The 21,389-nt window shown below is 41.0% G+C and overlaps 1 protein-coding gene across 3 annotated transcripts in view; it reads left to right on the top strand.

Moving 5' to 3' along the window:
• The window catches only part of FHOD3 (formin homology 2 domain containing 3), a gene marked incomplete at both ends in the record, with an annotated part of 399,092 nt that overhangs the window by 232,231 nt on the left and 145,472 nt on the right, over positions 1 to 21,389 (top strand). For all 3 annotated transcript variants that reach the window (XM_082304478.1, XM_082304477.1, XM_082304476.1), the window contains one exon: positions 8,451 to 8,545. In XM_082304478.1, the coding sequence (XP_082160604.1) occupies positions 8,451 to 8,545 (95 nt within the window). The remainder of the gene's footprint in view (positions 1 to 8,450; positions 8,546 to 21,389) is intronic.

The raw sequence follows: 21,389 nt of genomic DNA, 5'->3' as shown, positions 1-21,389 counted from the left end.
TTAATTCAATTTAAATATTATGGGAGGGACTAAATACATGATTGAACGGAGTAAAGAAGACACAGCCAGACTTCAGTGGTGCATAATGAAAGGACAAGAGGCAAGACATGGGCACTAGCTGAAATACAGGAAATTCAATTTAAACTTAAAAAACAAACCAAAAAAACTGTGAGGGTGACTGAGCACTTGCACAGGTTCCCCAGAGACAAAGTTGTGCCGTTTCCACCCTGGAGATATATTCAACACCCAACGGGACAGAGTCCTAAACAACCTGCTCTGGATTTCCCTGGTTTGAGCAGGGGGTTGGACTAGGCAGTCTCTGGAGGTGCCATCCGACCGCATCCAACCTGTGATCCTCTGATTCAGTTTTACTGCTGTTGTAAAGCGCTTGGATATGCCTAAGCATGATAATTCCATTATAAAAAGTTTAACACACATTTAAAGATGAGTCTTTGAAATCAGTGGGTGAACTATTTTATTGGAGATGAGAAGAGATACCTAATCCTTAAAAACAGGTCTTAATTTCTGCCCTAAAGCCAAACTATTTCTCATTTGCTGCAGCGTTGGTACTCAGTGCAAGAAGTCATAGCTGGCAGTTGGGTGTAAGCCCGTTGGAGTTAATTCTTTAGTATTTCCATGGGTAATGTCCTGCACTGGCATGATGCTTTTGCAGAATACCTCACCTCACAAGAAAATCTCTGTGGCAATCTTGCCATCGTGACCTGCTCCTTGAGAAATGAAGTTCTGTGGGCCAGTGTGAAAGTCTCCTTAGAAAATCCTTTAAAACTGTAGAAATCTAAATTCTTAAGAAAAACATGTAACTTCATACACATGTTGAAAGAACATTATTCAGTATTACAGCCTATATTGATTCAGTTAAGAAGCAGCTGCCTTAGTTCAGCTCTATATATGCATACATTATAACATGTCATCTTAATTCAGGGCTACCACACAGTCTCTTTTTCCACAGGAGTTTTGCTTCATGAAGCACTGAGGATGAATGGTCATCTTTTAAAATCATCTAGTTAACCTTTTATTTTCTGTTTTCTTTTTTCTTTTCCCCTTCTCCTGTCTTTCTTCCCTTAATAATTCCTTCTTCCCTTAATAATTCCTTCTTCCCTTAATAATTCCTTCTTCCCTTTAATTCTTTTTCCTTTTTTGTCCTTTCTTTCATTAATTCTTTTTCCTTTTTTTTGTCCTTTCTTTCCTTTTTTTGTCCTTTCTTTCCTTTTTTTGTCCTTTCTTTCCTTTTTTTTTTTCTTCCTACTTTCATGCTTTTAGTCAACTTGCAAAACAGTGATCTCATTCTGGAGTAGACTTGCTCATTTTTTAATTACTTATTTCTTTTTAAGGAGGAAATGGTTTTACCTTTTACTATATAAACTTTACCCAGCTTATTGTACATTGTTAAGTGTTATTAATCTTGTAAAGCATGCTGGAATATAGTGCATTTAAAACATGAGGGCTGCAACATAAAGTAATGATTAAAACAATTATGACTAATCATGCAAAGCTTTTATAATGCATATACATAAATACATAAGCTAGATTTCAGTTCATATAAAAAGGCATTCAGCAGGTTAACTGCTGGCAAAGTGAGAGTCTATTCTTTCTTTGCAACCAGGTAAATTGTAAGAAATATCACAAAAGAAATATTGGAAGAGGTGCAATTCTGATGTGCTCCTTTGGCTACAGTGGGGCTTGTGCACTGCCACAGGTCTTGTGTGATACGTATAAAGGACCAGCTTTTGCTAAAACACTTGAACTGATTAAAGCTGCCTTATGTCCTTTGACCTCGCCGCGTGCTGTTTTTTAAAGAGAGAAATACCAGAGGAAAAGGGTAGCAGAGGAAATTCCTCTGTAAGAGCTTTCTGTGATCCTGGGCTCGCCATGTGTTGGCCATCCCTTGGGGAAGGGCTGCATTTCTCTTCGCTTGAACCTCGGGGACACTGGGAACCATTGGGAAGTAGGCTTTAGGGAGAGGAGATGCCTGCATTTTTGAGGTTGAAATGGTAACTAGAGCCCTTCTAGTTAAGGAGCCCCAGAACAGGGAGCTATGGAGGCACTGACCACACAGGTACTTTTCCCTGAAAAAAAGAAGGGGAGGGGACCTGCTACGCCCCGCCCCCGTCGAATCCCCATCCCCAAACCACAGTCACAACCTGCTTTCAAAGTGAATAATTAGGCTTGTAAATCCTCTGTGGTTCCTACGCCTGCTTTATTGACGAGGCGTTATCAACAGTCGGTTTCCAAGGACCAAAAAGGTTTGTCTATGTTCTTTGTGGATCATTTCTGAGTACCTGCAGCACAAATGACCATAAATACCATCGAGGCTTCAAAACTTTGACACGTTTTCCCAAACTCTTGGTTGATTAAGGTGTGCTCCGAGTCTGGAGTTGGCAGCCTGTTTTCATGTAGTAATCAGCAATGAAAGAGCGTTTCTTTGCTAGCGGTCCCTGCGGTTCCCCAAAACTAAGGTTACTGTTAAAGACGGACAATTAGGTAGAACTGAATAATAATAATAACAACACAGATCTAAAAGTCTCTATATTGTGCCAGGAACATCAGAGACATAAATCTCCTCCAATATTTCCTGTGGGCTTTTGTGGAGAGTGGAAACTATTGCTAGGCTGTGCCGTTTAAGAACATAGTGTTAAGCATGGAGTTTTAATGGACTGATTGAAATAATAAGTGTCAAAATACACTTGTGCTGTCTCTTTAGAATGAAAATAACGGCAAAGGCACGTTTCTAGCTGCCAAGTAAAGAAAGGATTTTTGTTTCTTGGTGAGCCTGACCTTGATTTTTAAATAAGATGTGCTTTTAAGGGCAAGCTACAGCATGCCGTGTTCAACCCACTTGGTTATAACCACAGCCAGCAGTGTACGTTGCAGGGTCCGAGCATGCTGCAGAAAGCCGTGTTGATTGCACAGAAGAGTGGCGTGTCCAGCATTCCTGGTTTGTTTGGCTTTGCCCAGGGGTGACCTCTGGACGGCAGCTTCCCTTGAGCCTGTAAGCCAGGGGAAAATTCTGGTCGTCACTTTTGTCGCTCATTTTCAGCATTAAAAAACAGATGAGTTTTATTGCATCTTTGTATATTTTGCCATTAAAGTAGATGGAAAAAAAATGAAGATTAAGTTTGATCTAGAAACCCTTTGTCCCTGCAAAAGATCTGAACTTTGAATAATACTTTAGGTCTGAAACTAGCATGCAGAAGTTTCCAAAAACTTATGAGCTATTAAAGTACTGCATAACATGAAAAGCTAGATTTTAAATAGTGTCAGCTAGCATAATAACTTCTGATTTACATTAACAATGTAATACATTTACATCTGTACAGAACTGTCTTTGCAGTTATAGTTTATAACATCAGTTCTGTGATGTGTTTTTTTGTGAGAAAGTTCAGTTCTTGGTTAATACAAGTTCAGTACATGGTTAATGTGGGAGTTCTGAAAATTCATTTCTTAGCATGTTTCAACCATGATGTGTGTGATAATGGAAAGAACAAATGAACAGAGTAAAAAGACAAGATTAAGAAAAGAGTTGGGATTTAAAGAATCTTTGATAAGAAACAAAATACTCATGCACTGGTGGCTAGGAATAAGATTGTTTTTGTCTTCCTAGATGACATGACAGATATCTTCAACAGGAGTGAAGAAATGGAAATAGGTGTATAAACAGCAGATTTTGCACTGAAGCTAAAACCAACCCATATGAATAGTAACAGAGGAAAAAGCAAAACAAACAAAACCCCAAACCTAAAAATTTTAGCTGGTTCTAGCCCTGTGGAATGAGTGTGAGTCATACGGTTTGGCACAGTGCTGCTTTGTAAGATCATTTTCAGAAACAGTGGAGAGACCAGGTCATCTATTTTATCTGATGTCACCTCTTAGAAGCAAGGAGCTCTGCTGCGATTTTCTTAATTTTCAAGTAGCTGGATGGTAAAAATGTTGTATTTAATAATGATTTCTCATCAGGGAAAACACTATCCAATATCCTTGGATATTGATGGAGATGATAAGCTCTTCCCTGAGGGTGTGCGTGCAAGCACTGTCGGTGGGAATGTGCTAGAAGCAAACGTAGAAGCTCCCGACATCCAGCGTGTCGGGGCTGAGCGGAGCTGGAGATTTTGTGTTCAGGGCAGTCCCACTTGGTAGCTGAGCTCTTGCCTCTCTTTAGTGAGGAAACACAGGGAAAGAAGTTTGAGGTAGGGGTTTTTTTTCTTCAGAATTATCACCTAGTGCTTTGTAATAGAATACTAGATAACTGTATTATCCCCCTCTTGGGATCCCTCACTAGACAGATATTGAAATTTTGTTCTTGATTGAGACGTTTACTTTGATGGAGTATGCCTTTTCAGTGCCCAGGATAGCGTACGTAAGCTAGTAATCTATTTTCGAATGGAATGAAGGTAATCACACAGACCCTCAGTTCCTCATTGATGATGGTAAGATTTTAACTAGCGATGAGGAAGATGACTTTCAGCAGCTGGTTCTTCCCCACTAGTTTGACCACAGTTCTGTCCATCATTCGCACTTGCCCGTTGCTGTATACAACGTGTCACGTGCACCACGGCTGCTGGTTATGAAGTGCCTGATGAACTTGGGCCAGAAGCTTCCTCGGGAGCTGAAACCTGTGGCAACAGGGTCTGGCTCTGGCCTGCTTCACCTTGTGCGTTTGCTTATTTTGATGGAAACAAATGCAATCACAAGATGCATCCCTGCTATAATTCTTGATGTGGTGAATGGCGTTTTGACTCACAGGAAACTGTAAGAAAATAGTGTTTCTGCTCATTCAGTGCTGTTTTCTCTAAGTTAGTCTTGTGGTAAAATACGAAGCAGATAGAACAGATTAGAGAAGCAGGTGTGTGGGCAAGAAACAGCTTTGACACTTTTGACACTCTGGCTGGGAAGAATAGACTTTTACTTAAAGTGGTGTTCTTCATGATGATGATTTGTGCTAGAGTTTTTCCCCTTTGGTTCTGTTAACTTTATATAGGAAAGATCCCGGGAGAGTAACAGTGCCAATACTGGCAAGTTTTTAGAGGCTTTCTTAAATCTCTTATTTCGCAGAAATCTATGAAGTTTCTGGCTGGTCTGTCCTTTTCTAGCCTAAGCCTTTCCTAAGAAATCCAGCAATTTTCCACTTGAAAATAGCTATGGGTAAAGTCAGACACTACTTTCACATAAGATTAAGGGTTTGACAAGGGTAGTGGAAACAAAGAAATTCCAGATTAAGTCTGCTCCATATTTAAACCCCCCTCTCCCAGCCCCCTGTTGCACAATAGCAAACTTTCCTAATGCAAGTAGGTTGTTGATATACTTCCAAAAAGAATTCCAGTTAGCTGAGAGATGGGATTAAATGGATTAAATAGCCTCCTTGTTTTTCAGTGAAAAAAAGGAGTTCGGTTGAAGGCACGTACAAATGTGAACTTAAATGATTTTGGACTAGGTTGGCCTTCCAAACAACCTCAGATTGCCTTGCAAATCAGCGTGCCGTTTCTTGGCGAGGCCCTGCGTGTTGGTGATGGGTGTGCGTGCATGCAAACATGCACGTGCAAGATGGTGGCCGCACGTAGTTTGCAGTGTGGCTGCAGCCATTTCAGCAGACTATGATCATGGGCCAGGAGGTAGGCTATCAGTTGGGTAAAAAAGCTGCAAAGAATATAAAATGGTGCAGAGTGCTCTGCGGCCACTCTGTCTCTAGCGCAAAACAGGTGTGCCCTACTCAGCCAAACCCAAGCCCTGGGAGAGCCCGAGAACCTCCAGTCCACCAGCCTGCTCCTACACTAGTGATTTTGGTGGCCTCTTCCATTTTGCCACTGTGTTGTGTGGTTACTGGGTGTTACCTTTTCTTCCTCAGCACAGGCACTTGACATGGTATGAAAACCAACATTCTCCTTCTTTTAGGTCTTCTTGTGGACTTCTTTTCCTAAGAGTTTATATGGCATCAGCTTTATACAAAGTACATACAGATTCTCCCTAAGTTATTCTTGCTCATAATGAAAGCTGATTTCTCCTCAGTCCTGCCTATCCTGTCTTGCTTTCATTTGTCTGACCCCTGAAGACAGGAAATAGCAATGTGAAGCTCCACGCCAAGGTCTGCCAGCAGCTAACTTGATGTGTGGCAGATACTGGAGTAATGACTTTTATGTGGACAGCATGACTCTGTAGCAAACCTGTCTTTTGTCTTGGCCATTGCATGGCATTCTTTCCAAGCCTTTGTCCCGTGAAACTTATTGCCCACTTGCTCAAGTGGCAGCAGTAGTGGTTTTTTTTCATGTGTTACTAATTTTTCAGCTGTATCCAAAAGACCCATTTTGTTGCTGGAAAGATGCAGTATGCTTGGGATAGCATTGATTATGACAAAAAAAAGGTGGTGGGAGGGTTTGGAAGGGCGAGATTAGTGGTAGCAAATTAAAATTGTCGGGAATCCCTGAAACTTTTTTGTGGCTTCTTTCTAAGGTCTACTAATTTGCCTTAACCTATTGTTTTTCTGAAAAGTCACGTCTAAGAGGCTGAGGAGTAATGCATCCCAGATCTCACTTATGCATCCAGTCTAACTGGTCTTAAGTATAAGCAGTGGATTAATTTTGTATTGTGTGTATGTTTTCCCTTTAAAAGCAGACTTCTTGCTGTCTTTGATTTCTGTATTAATTTGGAAAGCATACACTAAGAGTAAAATTTGTTTCACATTTGTTTCAAATTCAAATTAAATCCCTTCACCCCCAACCAAAGAATTTGCAAGAAAAAAAAAAAGGGGGGGTGGGGGGGTGTTGGTGACCTTATCATGAGTGGATCTCATCCTGATCAAGGGCCAAATCTTTTAAGCATTGAAAGGAAGTAAAAACAAGAATTAAGAACTTTGATTACCACTGGGATAGCAGGGTTCTCCTCTTTCCTCTACCTGCAAGGAAATGCTACAAAGCAGCCATTTATTCAGTCAGTACAATTCTTATCTCTCTTCGCTGACTGGCTTACATCTTTCCTTTTACCTTAACACTTGGGCCTGTGTCCCTCCCACCTAATGTTATTCACCTGAGAAGCACGTCTTCAGAGGGTGGTGAATGATTGCTTCTGGGAGAGCAGGAGCAGAGAGAGATGGGCATACCCCAGCGGCAACGCAGCCTGCCTGAGATACGAGTTACCTCCTTGCCGAAGCCCTCTTGCTCACTTTTTCTCCGTCTTCACTGACAGTGTAGGGTGATTTTGCTTCTGGCTTTGGTGTAACAGATTAGATAAGGAGTCTAAGTACCTAAAATTAGTACCTCAAGTTTTTTTAACTGTAAGTCAACCAACTAGAGCAAAGGAAAAAGGATGAGACAATGTAAAAATGAAAGCTGCTTAGCTATAGGGGTACTTTAGTGCTTGCCTAACATTCCTGTCTTCAAAAATCTGCCCTCAAGGAAAACGATGCTACACTGTGCACAACCTGTGCAAAAGTTAGCAAACATTTGGAATGTGTTTGGAAGATGAATAGCGTCGTGATTTTCCTCACCCTGTGGTTTTTTTTCCTTTTTTCCCCCCATAAAGCGGGGTGCTAGGGGCTCATCAGGTTGCGCGTTAGATAATTGAGTTGTTATGCCAGCAGGCTGTGCTGAAAGGTGTTACATCAGTGATTTCTTTTTCATCCCACTGTGCTTTGATCTCCTGCTATAAAGCAGAAGATCTAACAGTGGAAACTTTTGAAGATGATAGATGAATTTTGCTAATCCACTTTTCATAATCCTTACAAAAAATGTCTGTCCTTATCAGTCAGAAAAGATTTAATAGCTCTTGTCTCTAGAAAGTCTCATATTATCAGGATTGCAAACTATAGAATTACTGTTACGAAATATTTTACTAGGATGTTTTGAAATGTTGTAAATGCTTCAGAATAAATGAATAAAGATGCTTCTTTGTTAACCATGCTTTGTTTGTTGTATTTTCTCACTAAAATGCAAAACTCATTTGCAAGAGAGCACTGTGCAACGGTGAATATTTGCTGTCCTTATTGGTGTTAATTGCCTCGCTTTAATTCCATATATTGGAATTCACTGAAACAGTCAACTTAATCCAAATATACTAATTCCAAACATTATATGGTGCAACATTTACAAATGGTAAAAGTCTTGGCTCACAAGATGTAAAGCATTGTAGCTGATAGAACCGTTGTGACAGTAAGCAGTGTGTTTGCAGAGTTTGGGGCAATAAAATGTGGCATCTTCTAGGAAGGAACAAGTTCTTGTGCTTGTCCGTGGATGAAATTCACACTCATATCATCCAGATGAAGTCAGTAAAGTTACTGCGCTTGCCCAGGATTTTGTCCAGCACAATCTTGCCCAATATATCTCGTTAGTTGAGCTCCCCACATCTCTGGAAAACCCTGCTTATAGAAAATTGCCAGCAATGCTTAGGATTATAAAAGGCATTCACCAGGTCTGATTATATTTTATCTCTTTTCTTTACAATAGCTTTGGGCCAGATTATGCTCTATGTTGATGGCATGAATGGAGTAATAAATCATAACGAAACCATCCAATGGCTGTACACACTTATTGGGTCAAAGGTAAGACACTCTCCAAAATTCTCATTTTATGTGTTTTTGGTGTTCTTTAAATGCATTTTGTTTGTATTACGTATGCATTTAGGGTATAAACAGACTGCGTGTTAGGTTCTAAATGAGTACATAACTCTCTGCATGGAAACCAGGGCACACTGAGCTGTTATTTCTTTTCTACTCTTTTTATACTCCTTTGTGCTGTTGGCACATACTGTGCTCTTAAAAGCAAACATACTGAAGATGCCCTCATTACTGTCTGTGCTGCCATTGCAGTCAACCATGGAGAAGATGTTTTAGTCTTGCAGTTGCAGTTCCCAAGATATTCTTTGGAACTGCTTTTTGGGGTGTTTTGTTCTGCCTTTCCATCCTACGAATGCAAATCCTTTTCTACAGTTTCACCATTCTTCATTGCTCAACTTTACTGAGCACTGGGGGAGAACAATTCAGAGTGACTTCCTTCTTAGAATAGACTAGAATAGACTATTTCAGTTGGAAGGGACCTACAACGATCATCTAGTCCAAGTACCTGACCACTTCAGGGCTGACCAAAAGTTAAAGCATGTTATTAAGGGCATTGTCTAAATGCCTCTTAAACACTGACAGGGATGGAGCATTGACCACCTCCTTAGGAAGCCTGTTCTAGTGTTTGACCACCCTCTCTGTGAAGAAATGTTTCCTAATGTCAAGTCTTCTAGTGCCTAAAGAGCCCTAGAAGACAAAGCCTGTACAGGGGATTCTTTGTTGGACCCTACATACAAGGAGGCAAAAGCTGAAGGCCAGAATATATGCCGCTTGGGTTGGGCTTCTTCCATGAAGTAGTGATTTATATAGTGCACAACCCACTTTTAAGGCCATCTTTGCTGGAAGTTGGAAAGGAAGCAGAACACAGATTCTGCTGACACTCCTTCCCAAAGGGCCGTAGGGTAGGTAAGGCCACAAATACACTGTTCTCCAGTCTGTTGGCTCTCCAACTTCAGAAAGTTTATTAAGGCCTGCAGGGACTGCTCCTGCTTTTGCCTTGTAGACCTTCTTGGGGCAGACCTGTATGACACAATAGCTGGAACAGGGCATGTTAGCTATTGTTAACAACTTTAAAGTTGCGGTAATTGGTGGAGTTGAATCCATAGTGAGAATTACGAAGAAATTTCCAGGAACTTTTCCTCTAGTGGCTAGGTCACAGAAAGTTTCTGTTGGATGCTGTAGTGACATAGAGATGCTGCTGCTCTCCCTCTTTCCCCTGATAGCTTTCATAACACAAGGAGAAAAAGAGCTCAGTGTCCTGGGGGCCTTTTTTAACCACTACAGAATTTTTTCTACAATGTGCAAACTTCATTGCTGCAGCAGATTATCAGGTCAAAGAACAGATGCTGCAGTATTGAAAGAACTTATTTATCTTGGGTTGATGTATCTATATTGGTAGATACGTAAAAGTAAGATAATTATGGTTATCAAATCTCAGGCTTGCAGGGCGTGGTTCATGATTGGGAGAAGATGAGAAGAAATTTTTCCCCATGTAGGATGTTCCACTGTTGGCTGGGCGTTACGCTGGGCAGTTTGCCCTCTTGAAACAAGGAATGTTAGCCATGGTTGGAGCAGCAGTGCAAGACGAGAGAGAAATGCTTTGCTTGGTATAGATCCTCATTTTCTATGGAACAGATAAAAGAGACAAGCAAAAAAGGAAAAAAAAATATCGCCATGTCCGTGATTATTTTAATTCTCTAATGCACCTAATGGGAGTGGGGTGGGGGAGAAGCACGACAGTATTGCTACCTTGCAGATTAAATTCTGTCTAGATTTTCTTGATCGGAGTAGTTCAGCTCTCGGGTCCTTAAGCTCCTTTCTCCCTCCCCCATTGCCAGTCTGAATGATTATCTCCATGTCCTGGCTCAGTGCCTGCAGCTGAGGAATGCAGGCAACGTGCTTTGAATAGTTTGGTTTCAGGTAGCATCAAAGTTGCTTTTTCATTATTCTTTGACTGTCTTGGAAGAGATCTGAGTCCCTGTCCGTGTGCCAGAAGTTAACTGAAGGTATGGCAGGCTTATTGTCAGAGTGTGGTGGGATAGCTGCTTTATGCACTTAAAAGTGGTTTTGACTTTCTGTGAAAAATGAACCCCTGGAATTTGCAACGCATCTACGGTCTAATTTGCAGCCCTGCTATGCTGGTGCCTTCTGCGCAGCAAAGGCAGTGAAAAATACGTTAACACTGCTGAACAAAAAAAGAATAGTGAAATTGCCAATTAAGTCTTGGGACAAATCCCTCTAATAGGATGCAGGAGGAATACAGCCATTCAGCTGCCATAGCTGTGACACATGGTTTCTTGCCTAATCAAAAGCTCTGACCGGGTTTAATATACTCAGCAGTAGAGGTCATTGAATCTTTTCCACTGATTTTTTTTTTTTTTTTTTGGTCAAATTCTGTAAGGGTTTTGACCCTTTGCTGTTACTTACTCTGCTCTGTTTGCATAGAGCTCTGGCTCTGTGGCCTGTGCTGACTTCGAGTAGTGTATTGTTGTGTGTGCTTCTCCGCTGCAGGACACGCGTTCAGCAGAGGACCTTAGGGTCTGTCACACGTAGCGCTGCAACAGCTATAATTTTGGCACCCAGCTCCAAGTTCACTTTGGGCACCCAGTGATACTTCTGTACAGGGATGGGGGAAGGGGGCAGGAAATAAAATTCGAAATTAGTGAGAAAGAAGAACTATAAGCAATTTACTGAAAGCCTGTTTAGATTGTTGTCTTTATATTCCTTAGTATTGCTAGTTCTGCTGGAGTTTTATCTCTCTAAGCATCCATAGATGCTTCTGTAGGTGGATTATCAGAAGTTGCTGATAATTTTAGCACTGTGGTCTAAATTTGCTCTGAAAAAGGTTACTGGGGAGGCGATTAAAATTCCAGCAGCATGACTGCACTAGTGCCATTGCCCTTACACTGGGTAAGGGGCACCAGTGGTGCCAGGGTGAGGGACTGACAAGCGGGAGGAAAGTTAATCTTAGATGACACGTTTGTTAGTGGGGAGAAAGAGCCTCCTGTTTCAAATTGGTATTCTATAGGTGTTAGATTGGAAATTTGAAGTTTGCAGTACTCTTCTTCTGCCATGTTATTTAAAGAGAAGAGCATTATCAGCAAATCCCAAGCTTTTACAGCCACTGCTGGTCCTTTGCAAGACACATCCAACCATGGGTGACCACGCCAATGTGTGCCAGCGGCCTCTCACAGGCTGGCTGTAGACCACTTTCCAATCGTCAATGGCTAATAGATCCCTGGCATAAAACATTTACAGCATAATCCCAATTTAAAAGTACATTACTACTATTTCATCATTAGTTATATAGGCAGCAATTCATCAGTCTTTCCCTGTTTAACAAAGCATTCAAGTATGTACTTAATTATAGGTGTATGGTTACATGCTGTTGGCCTCCAGGGAACTTTAATACATAACTGAGGTCAGCAGTGTACTGCTGGAGGAGCGTACAAGAGGGCTATAGCAGGGCCAAGGCTCTGACCATCTTATATAAGCTAGAAGTTACGTAAATAGGAAATATCTATGTCAACCAAGTTTTCGTTTAGCGTTCGTTGGAAACATGGAACATTCATGCAAGATAGCTTACTTTTTAAAAGACAAAACTAGGAGTCAATGAATGTTACTTAACAGTGCTTTCAGAATTGCTCCTTAATTTTCACTTTTTTTTTTTGGTAAGTGGGTAACCTACTCTATCAAGGATGTTCCCTTAACTGACCATGTGCTGTAACACAAACCTTGATTCAACCTCGCAGCATCGGGGAAATGTTATTTCACTACTTTCTCAGTGTTTTTGCCAGCTATATGTTGCTGCTGCTGAAGCTGGAATTAAGTTTTTACATCATATTGGAAGTTACACTGAGCCTGCTTGTAAAGGGACCTGAGGCATTTGTTCCTGCTGGCAGCTGTCGCCCCAGAGCCCTGTGGAGCTCTGTGGTGCATCACCTGCAGGTAGAGTCTAGGTTTGATGGCGATGGCGAGGACTGCTGGAAAATTTCTCTTACTCAAAACAAGGGACGCCACCTTAAACACGTATATGCACTAAGCCATATTAAGTCCTTATAGTGTATTTTTCATCTGTTAGCATGTATGAGGTAATATATAGTATCTTTCATATGCGTTGGTATTCCCTCTGACCTGGTAAGAGAAAGTGTACAATACTGTATCAATGCCTCACCCTCTCCAGGACTAGCTGCCAACTGTTTACAAAAAGTACATTTCTGAACCAAACATCTCGGAAAAACCCCAAGTGTTTATATCGTCCACTAGAGAAGCAAACACTCCTTTGCATCACAAACCCACAGGCTTTTGCCACTCCACCTCAATCTTCAAAAGCACGTCTAAGACATTAAGTGGTCCAAAGCCTGAGTCTGGTTTCACCTTTTCTTTCCCCCCATTTCAGACTGCTACTGATAATGATTATTTTTTCCTATTGGATGATCCAGGCCATTCTAATTTCCCCCAGGGGAGCTAAAGCCCCTTTTTGGCATTGTTTTCAGTGGAAAGTAATCCATTTTCAAAGTGGTGCTGGGTAACCTCAGAAGACTGGGTGGAATGCTGGGCCCAGGCTGATACAACGAGGTTGATTAAAGATTCCTATCTCGCATCTTGTTTTAATTTTTTTTTCTACTTTGCTTCTGTCTGGGTCCTAGACTGCAAGTTTAAATACAAATTTTAACTAGCAAGTTGTTCTCCGTGCCTTGTGTGAATCTTTTGCTTCCCTTGGTATTGAAGTAATGACTTTTTGAATGTTTTAAATGTAATTCAATCCAAAAGAAGGAAAAAACCCCACAACATTCAAACAGAACATAGTTGTAGTGGGTGATTTTGTGGATTTCAAAAGGAAAGTCCAGTAGGGCTGCTTTTCCTGCACGGTGCCAGTGACATGTTAAAACATGCACATGGTTGGTAAGTCATTTCATGAGAATCCTGAGAGAAATAATATTCTTAGTCACCAAAAGCACTAAAATTGTTTCTACAAGTGAATCATTTAAGGTATGTAGAGGTAAATAGTTTAAGAACTTGATTAAATCACTCTCCTGTTTCACAGGTCATTTATGCATGTGCTCAACTGCAGTCATAAGCAGAGCAGAGAATACCATATAACTGGAATTTGTGCTTTTCTTTTCCTCGGGAAATTTCTCACCAAATCTTATGCAAACGGATACTAAAGTGTGTCTACAAATATATACCAATAGGTGGTTTATGGTAATGGAGGAAATGTAAAGGGCTTAAGAGATATGAATAGGACTAAAAATAATAGTATTAGTAGTACTTAAGCCCAAGACACATTAAATTAAATCACCACCAAAACTGGATAGTATACTCTGTTGTTGAGGGTCTTGGAACTACAGTGTATTAATTTTTCTGGCCACACATTTTGAAAATCAATTGTGTGTATGGATGGCCTATTCTGAGTTAGCCTTGCCTGGCCAATGAGAATGAATATACATAGGAATATGCGTGATGTTTGTGAGCAGGATGTTGCGCCGTAGCATTATTCTGCGCTTTGTTCTTAATGTATTTGGAAGGTGATCTAGAAAAGCTGACCTGCTAAAAGAATAAAGCATCCAGGAAAAATTACACAGCTTGGGGACCTGCTATGATTAATTTCACATGTTGTTTTCTTCCCAGTCTGCTGCCTTGATGGTTAACAAACTCCTTTGCAGCCTCTGACAAATGAGACTCCACGTACAGCTGATGCTCAAGCTACATAGATTGTACCATCTCTCTTACCTCCAGCCACAACTCTGATAAGCCTGTGGTTTTGTTCTGTTTTCAGGTCTAGCCCAGGTAGAAATGTGAGTTAGGTGTCAGTCTTTCAGGTTCTCAGTCTCCTTTGCTTCCTGGAAGGGTTCAGAGCAAAGCTGAGATCTCCCCTTGAGCCCTAAAATCAGTGCAGTCTCACCTGCGGGCTGCCCTGCGCTTGAGACCTTGAGCTGTGGTGAACAGGTACAAGTGCTTTGAGTTCAGTGAAACTGTGAACGTTCATGTCAGCTTAGCAGCTGGTTCTTAAATTTAATCCGCTATGCATTTGGCCATCGAACTATTGTTATGGAAGTGGTTGTATGAGGGAGAAACAAAATCCTGGATTTATAGAACTTTCCTACTTCCTGCCTCTCAAGGGCTTGAGCCAACACTGACTGAAGCTGGTGGGGAGCTTCCCTCCGTCTTTCACTCAGGATCTGTAACGGCACTGTTGCGTGAACGGAGTTTATTTTGAATTGTACTTAATTATTTCTTTGAAGATAAGGATCAGGATGTTGCAATAAACTTGTAATAGGATACGCCAGCTAGTGCAGACTGCGTTATGCTCTCGCTTTGCTTTGTCCCATTCAGCAGACAGACTGCTACGAGTGCTGCTCTTCTTTACCAACTGTATTTGTAGGTGGGTTTCAAAGTCATTCCATCAAACGTGAGAGTTTGCAGTAGCCCAGTCCTGCAGCAATAACTATTCCTGTAGCTCCATCTGTTGCATTCACTTCCGAGTATTTTGAAGGGCTAAATACCCATTTTTCTGTGTTCAAAATGAACTTTTGTAGATTAAAGCGATACTAGAAAACACACAGTTCCCCCGCATCATATCAGAGATCTGATTTCAACTCGTTTGAAGTGGAGAATGAGAAAATGTAATGATTAACTGCCAACAACATGGCAAATGTTCAGGCACAACTTTTCATTGTCTCATCTGTTCAGATCTGTATGAGAAAATGTCCTGTTAGCGATGAGTGAAATATGTCCAAATGTTTCCAGAAAATACCATGCATCTATGCAGTTGTACAAATTTCTTGTTGTAAAGGCAAGGCATGAAGAAAGAAAAAAGCAAGCGTTATACTAGAATTAGGTAGGGGAAAAAACTGAAAAACAACCTAAAAATCAGTAGTAGCTTTCAGAATTACCTTGGTCTCTCTCAGTAATGTAGTTCAGTGTCACAGATCTGTTACTGTTAACATCTGTCAGCAAATTATTGTGCCTCAGGCCCTAGCTATTAGTATTTTCTATTAGCTACTAGTGTTTTCTAACAAGCATTATGTCCAGTATTCCTGTGAAAGAAGGTGCAGTTAGAAAGTTTGTCTGTATTGAGGGATGATACTAAAGAAAATGGAGCCTACTTTTTCCAGCATGCTTGAAGCCATCAGTGTGAAAGGTCTTTGACTACAAGATCAATTGCCTGAACAAGAAAAATAGAAAATTTTCAACCATAAGTTGTCAGATGGAAAAGAGTGAAGAAATATGAAAGAGTTGCTCCAAGATAAAAAGCAGCTGGTTATAATCCAAGCTTATAGTACACACCTGAGATTTTTATGCCTATCTAAACACAGAAATCAACTTGGCCAATATAAACTACATTGTGGTCATTATGCCAAACCTTTTGGGATAGCTAAGTTGTTATTTTGCAGGGTAGAAATATCATTAGTTGTAAGTCAGGAGTGTAGTAAGCTGCATTTTAAGGAGTGATTTAAAATTAAAATAAGCAGTTATGTCTGAACCTTTTCTGGAAGCACTGTTTCATGAACTCAGATGCATAATGCTTCAGTTTGCAGGGTTGCCTGTTTTCTGTCTGTGTTGCTCTTAGGTGATACAGGGATGTATCTTTTCTGGCAGCAGCTATGGTGCTTGGTGGAGGGCATGTGGGCTATTAGAAAGTTTTGATGAAGTGCAGGGAAGGCTCTTCTGGTGCATAGTCAGTTATTGAAATGCCACCAGACTCAAATTTGTTAGCTCATACCTTTAGCGAAGTTCAAGTGATCTAGATTTTTAATCTATTTAATAGCTAAATGTATGAGAAAAGTTCAGGTAATGCTTCACAATGAAGTACTTCCTCTGAATTTCTCCATGTTTTTTTTAATCATGATCATTTCCCTTTGATCTGGTTCACTCAGTCATGACAATATCTAACTACGTGATATTAGCCATTGCTAGCACTGTTGCAGAGCTAGGATGTGGACTGCACTGGTAGGTGCCTCTTCATGTAGGCATCCTGGTAGGAAGCCGTTTGGCAATCCTTCCTCTCTCCCCTAAGCCCTGTTGTCCAAGACTAATACTTTGTGCTGGAAAACTCAACAGCTTCTGACATTGGAAGAAGATTTTGGAAGCCATTTTCAGTCTGAAATGACCTCATGCATTATCAAATATGGCTGTACGTTAAACTAGCTATTTTGGCAATCTGTCAGATCTCTGAGTCTGGTTTACACACTTACACTCATCAGTAAATGGGTATCAAAAATCAAAGTCCTATGCTCATCTCAGTAGCAAACATCCTTTGTACTGTGTCCTTGTATCCCCATGAGCTCACATGCCTCATTTCAGCAAGCCACTGGGCAAGCGCTAATTGTTCCCTCCAGGTGTGATCAGCAGATGTACTTTCACGCAGTGAGGCCTTGAATCATGTGGAGTGGGGCCTGCGTCTGTGTCACGTGTGGTACGTGAGATAGATCAGTATGAAAAATATGAAAACAGATCATAGTGAATGGATATGTTTCCAGAAAGTGCTGAGTACCAGCACCTCACCTGTACTTACTGACAAATTGTTGTATTGTTCCTCTTCCCTCTGCATAGTGAGACCAGTATAAGAAACAAATGCAGCATCCAGATTTCCTGAGGCTTAATTAAGTGTCCTGAGTTTTAGACAGAGCTTTTGGCTGTTCTGCCAGCAGAAAGTGCAGGAGGATGTGTGTGTGCTGAGATGACTCCTGCAATTTTGTAGGAAGAAAGGAGGTGGTCAACCTTTTGCATTCTTTAGTGTGTATTAATGTTCTGGGGTTTTACGACTGTTAAAGGACATTATGGTTAATTTTGACTTATTCCCTCAGATTTGAAGAATGTAGGTAGTCTTTCCTTATATTAACAGAGCTTTGGACTTAACATATTTATCACAACACCCTACGGTATTCATTCTGTGACAAGCATAGTTTAATTAATTTATAGGATATGGGTAGGATGCTTTTGTTAATAGCTTCATTTTTCTCACTGTTTATAGTAAACTTTTGGAGACTCCGACTTTGTTACCAGGTTGGTTCTTCCTCTCACCTCTATTTTGATGATTATTGTATTGTTATTAAAGACTTTTGAGAAGAACTGCACTGTTGGCGTGGATCCTTTTTACAGGATTTTGCAGAAATGCAAATACAGTTTGTGAGGAAACAACAGCAGAAACTCCACACAAAGTGTGTTCCTATTTTTGGCTGTGCAAGGATCTCATACTCCTCTAAGTATGAATTGAATCCGCTGTGTACTCTGTGTCTGCTGTGAGGCATATAGGATCCATCTTTTTCTGCAGAGCTAGGCTGCTTAATCTTCTCTCTCAATTTTTTTACTGAATGTCTTATCTTTTTGGAAACTCCTTGAGACAGAAACTGAATTAGTCAATACAGCATTGCCTTTATTTTTCTTCTTAAATTCACCTTAATTTTCTTCTTAAATTAAGGCATTCTGGTTGCCATATATATAGTGCAGTAGTGGAATCGTGCCTGCAGGAAAGAAGGTGGTATCCAACATTTTTCACAGTGTCATGTAAACCAGATCTGAGGCAGTTCAGCCAATGCAGCAGTTAATATACCAGTGTTTTGCTCGTAGCTTAGCTTGGAAGAATGGCCCAGTTAGGGAGGGAGACCATACATTGGGAGACCCAGGCTGAATCCAGCTTCCAGGCACATTCTTGAACCAGTTTCCAAATCCCTTTGTGCCCCGGTCCCTCAGCTGGAAAATTGGTGTTTGGATTTTAGAGCCCTGGGGGAAGAACATGAGAGAGTGGGGGGACAGATTATATGTGTTGAAGACAGATACGTAGGTGAAAGTTGAACCTAACACTAATTGTTACCATATCTGTCCTTCTGGCATCTCTCAAAAATGCTTGTTATTCCTTTATTTAGATATAGTTGTTCTCTGAAGCAACAGCTACTAACTGAAGGTACTTGGCTAACAGTAAAAAATAGGCTGTATCAAAAATGGAAACCGCCAAAACATATATGATGGCTTTATATTCAGCATGTAGTGCACTCCAAGGAACCTCTGAGTTGCAAGCAGCTCAGGTCCCTGAAATTACCTCACCAGGTTATTGCCCTAGGACTCACTCGTGGTTACCTCATAGATTTTATGTTGGTCTCCTCAGTTACAGGACTAGTCCCTGGGAAGAAAGATGTCTGGTAAAATCTATGGACTTCAATTACTTTTCATAAGACCAAGATCAAAGGAAAGGTTCTCCACAGTCCTCTAGTAGCAGTTTATATCATATAAAGTCTTTTCAGAATAATTTCCAGCATACCAGCAGGTTCTCTAGCTGGCTCCTATGATACGCTGAAATGAGTCTCGTCTGGATGTGCTGTGTACTCTCTCCGTGTTCTGATCCTCTTTGATCACAGCAATTGAAGAAGGAGTTCAGATGCTGCCTGGTTTGCCCCCCTCTATCTCTCCGCTGTTTTCCTTTCTGAAGACCACGTTAATGAAAAACAAGAACGTGGTGTTCAATATAAAAAAATACTGCTAATACCTCAGCCAGCATGGGATTTTTATAGATTGGTCCCTTTTATTTTTGAATTTCCTCTTCTTATTAAAAGACACAGAACTGTAGCAAATGTATGCTTTGTCTTTTTTGTTTCCAGCAGTGTGTAGCTGCTTCCTTCTTTAGTTTAGTAGTAAAATGAAAGCATCCTCCTCAGAAGCCGTTTTTTCTCCACTGCACTTTAAATTTCACTGTGGGGTTGTCTGAGCACCTTATTGTCATGATTTTGGAGGGAAATGCAACTCTTCATTAACTCGCAGTTTGAATGCTTCCCCAGTTGAGCTTTGCATATGACAACCTTTCTTGCATAATGTCAACAGAAAGAGTAAAATGGGACAAGAGACCCCCACAGGTATTAACGTATGGGATTGCCTCAAAATGATTAATCCCATGTGGGTTGAGTTTCACCCTGTTTTCCTTTAAATAGAGAGAACAGAATGCCATTTCTTTGTATTTTTTTCTCCTTTGTGTCACTACCACTATCCATGGTTTGCAGTGCTCTATGCTCAGGTTGCATCTTCTTTTTGTCTTCCTCATTGTGGTCTAGCTTCCCCATGTGCACGCCCTCCTCATATTTGATGTCTGTTGGGCCACTCTTCCATGCACAGGGAACTGTAGAGCCCCACTGTAGTAAGGATTCTCCGTGGCTGTAGGGGGAAAGATGTGATAGACCACTTGAAGATGTTTGCTCCTAGATCTGCACTGCCTGGTGATTTGCTCAGATGGGCATCTGTAGTAGCTGTGGATCTGATAGTGACATTTGTGCCAAATTTGCTTAGAATCATGATACACCTTGACTTTTCTTCACTGGCCTGCATGGTGTCCCTTCTCATTTCCTTGTCATCCTGTTCTGATGTGGGGATGCAATGTGAGTGATCAAGTTTTCAGTTTCTGCCAGTTGAAGATCTAAGTTCAGAGCAAAGCATCAGACAGAAAATGTCAATTTACTGGGTAGAAATTTCAGAATATGTCAAAGAGGATAGCCTTGCCATTTACTAGGGTGGGTTTTGTATAGGAACAGCAAGCACTCAGAGAGTGGCCCAAGGCGTTGGGCCATGGGACAGGATCTGAAAACTGAGTTGCAAGATTTTCCTGACGTCATCACCTGATGTAGTAATACTGCAGTTACACATCTGGGGGTTGTTTTGTTTTTCGTCCCTTTTGCGCAGAAGGGTGGGTTAGGATTATTCGTCATCTTTGGCTAAACTGACATGACGTTATGTGGAACAGATGGACGTCACCAGGCTGCCTTTACCTACAGGTCATTAGCACAACGTGTTTTGACAGGTCTGAATAGTTCAGTCCCAGTCTGCACCAGTTATGATACTATGGATGGTAAAGCACTGATAGCATCCTGCCATTTCAGTTATTCTTTAGTTCCAGAACAAAAATGAAGCCTAAAAAAGCATTCTTCTCGTTACCTTCCCTTTCAGAGGGTTGCCTTCTAAAGTTTTTACAGTAGGTTGCCTTTTCTCATGGAAGTGAATTGCTGTTTGAGAGGAAAAAAGGATATTTCACTCATTGCAAAGCTTCAAGAGGTTTTAGACTTACCCTTTCCTTTGAAACCATGCTATTAATATGTGTCTGTTTTTATTTTAAATCCTGCTCTGTCAATAAAAATAATTTTCTTAAATGTCCTGTATTTTTAGAACAGAAGGAAAATGAAAATTTGAACATTTTTAGAGTAGATATTAATACCTTCTGCCTCCATCTGAGATTCCTGCTTTCCTGCATGGGTATGGGTGAACGCAGATGAACGCTGACACGCAGGCGTTTTCTCTGACTGCTCTGGAGAAGCAGCAGCATCAGTGGAGGCCACCGCATGCCTGCAGCAAGTAAAGAACAAGAAAGGAGACCAGACAGGACACATCTTGTACGACTAAGACGCAGAAAATACTGTAGCTCTTCTCATGTAGAAGGAAAAAAGAAGAAATCAGTGAGGGGGACAAAAAAAGCAAGCTGCCTTTTCTGCCTTAGAAAAGCCATCCCACAGCACCACCTAGCAGACAGAGATGGATATGAATAAACAGACTGGAGCAAAGTGCTGCTGGGAGAACATGATGTTGTGCAGGCCTGTGTGCTTTAAAACAGCTGTTCCACCTAATACCTAGCACAGGTCATTGATACGAGCTGAGTTGTGCTGTCCTTCCTTCATGCAGCTGTTACCCTTTAGTATCAGATATTTGTAGCCTGATGCAGCTAATTAACCTCTCTGCACATTTGATGAAACACATTTTCAGTTTGGGGTTTTTTTTTGCACTCTGGACTTGGGCCCTTTGACTCTACATATTTTTTAATGCATCTAGCTTAATTGGAGTGACGGCATTCTCG

Source organism: Platalea leucorodia (assembly GCF_965183815.1).
Source record: "Platalea leucorodia genome assembly, chromosome: 1".
Classification (NCBI taxonomy): Eukaryota; Metazoa; Chordata; class Aves; order Pelecaniformes; family Threskiornithidae; genus Platalea; species Platalea leucorodia.
The sequence above is the reverse complement of the archived record's forward strand: the minus strand, read 5'-3'. Positions and strand labels throughout refer to the sequence as shown.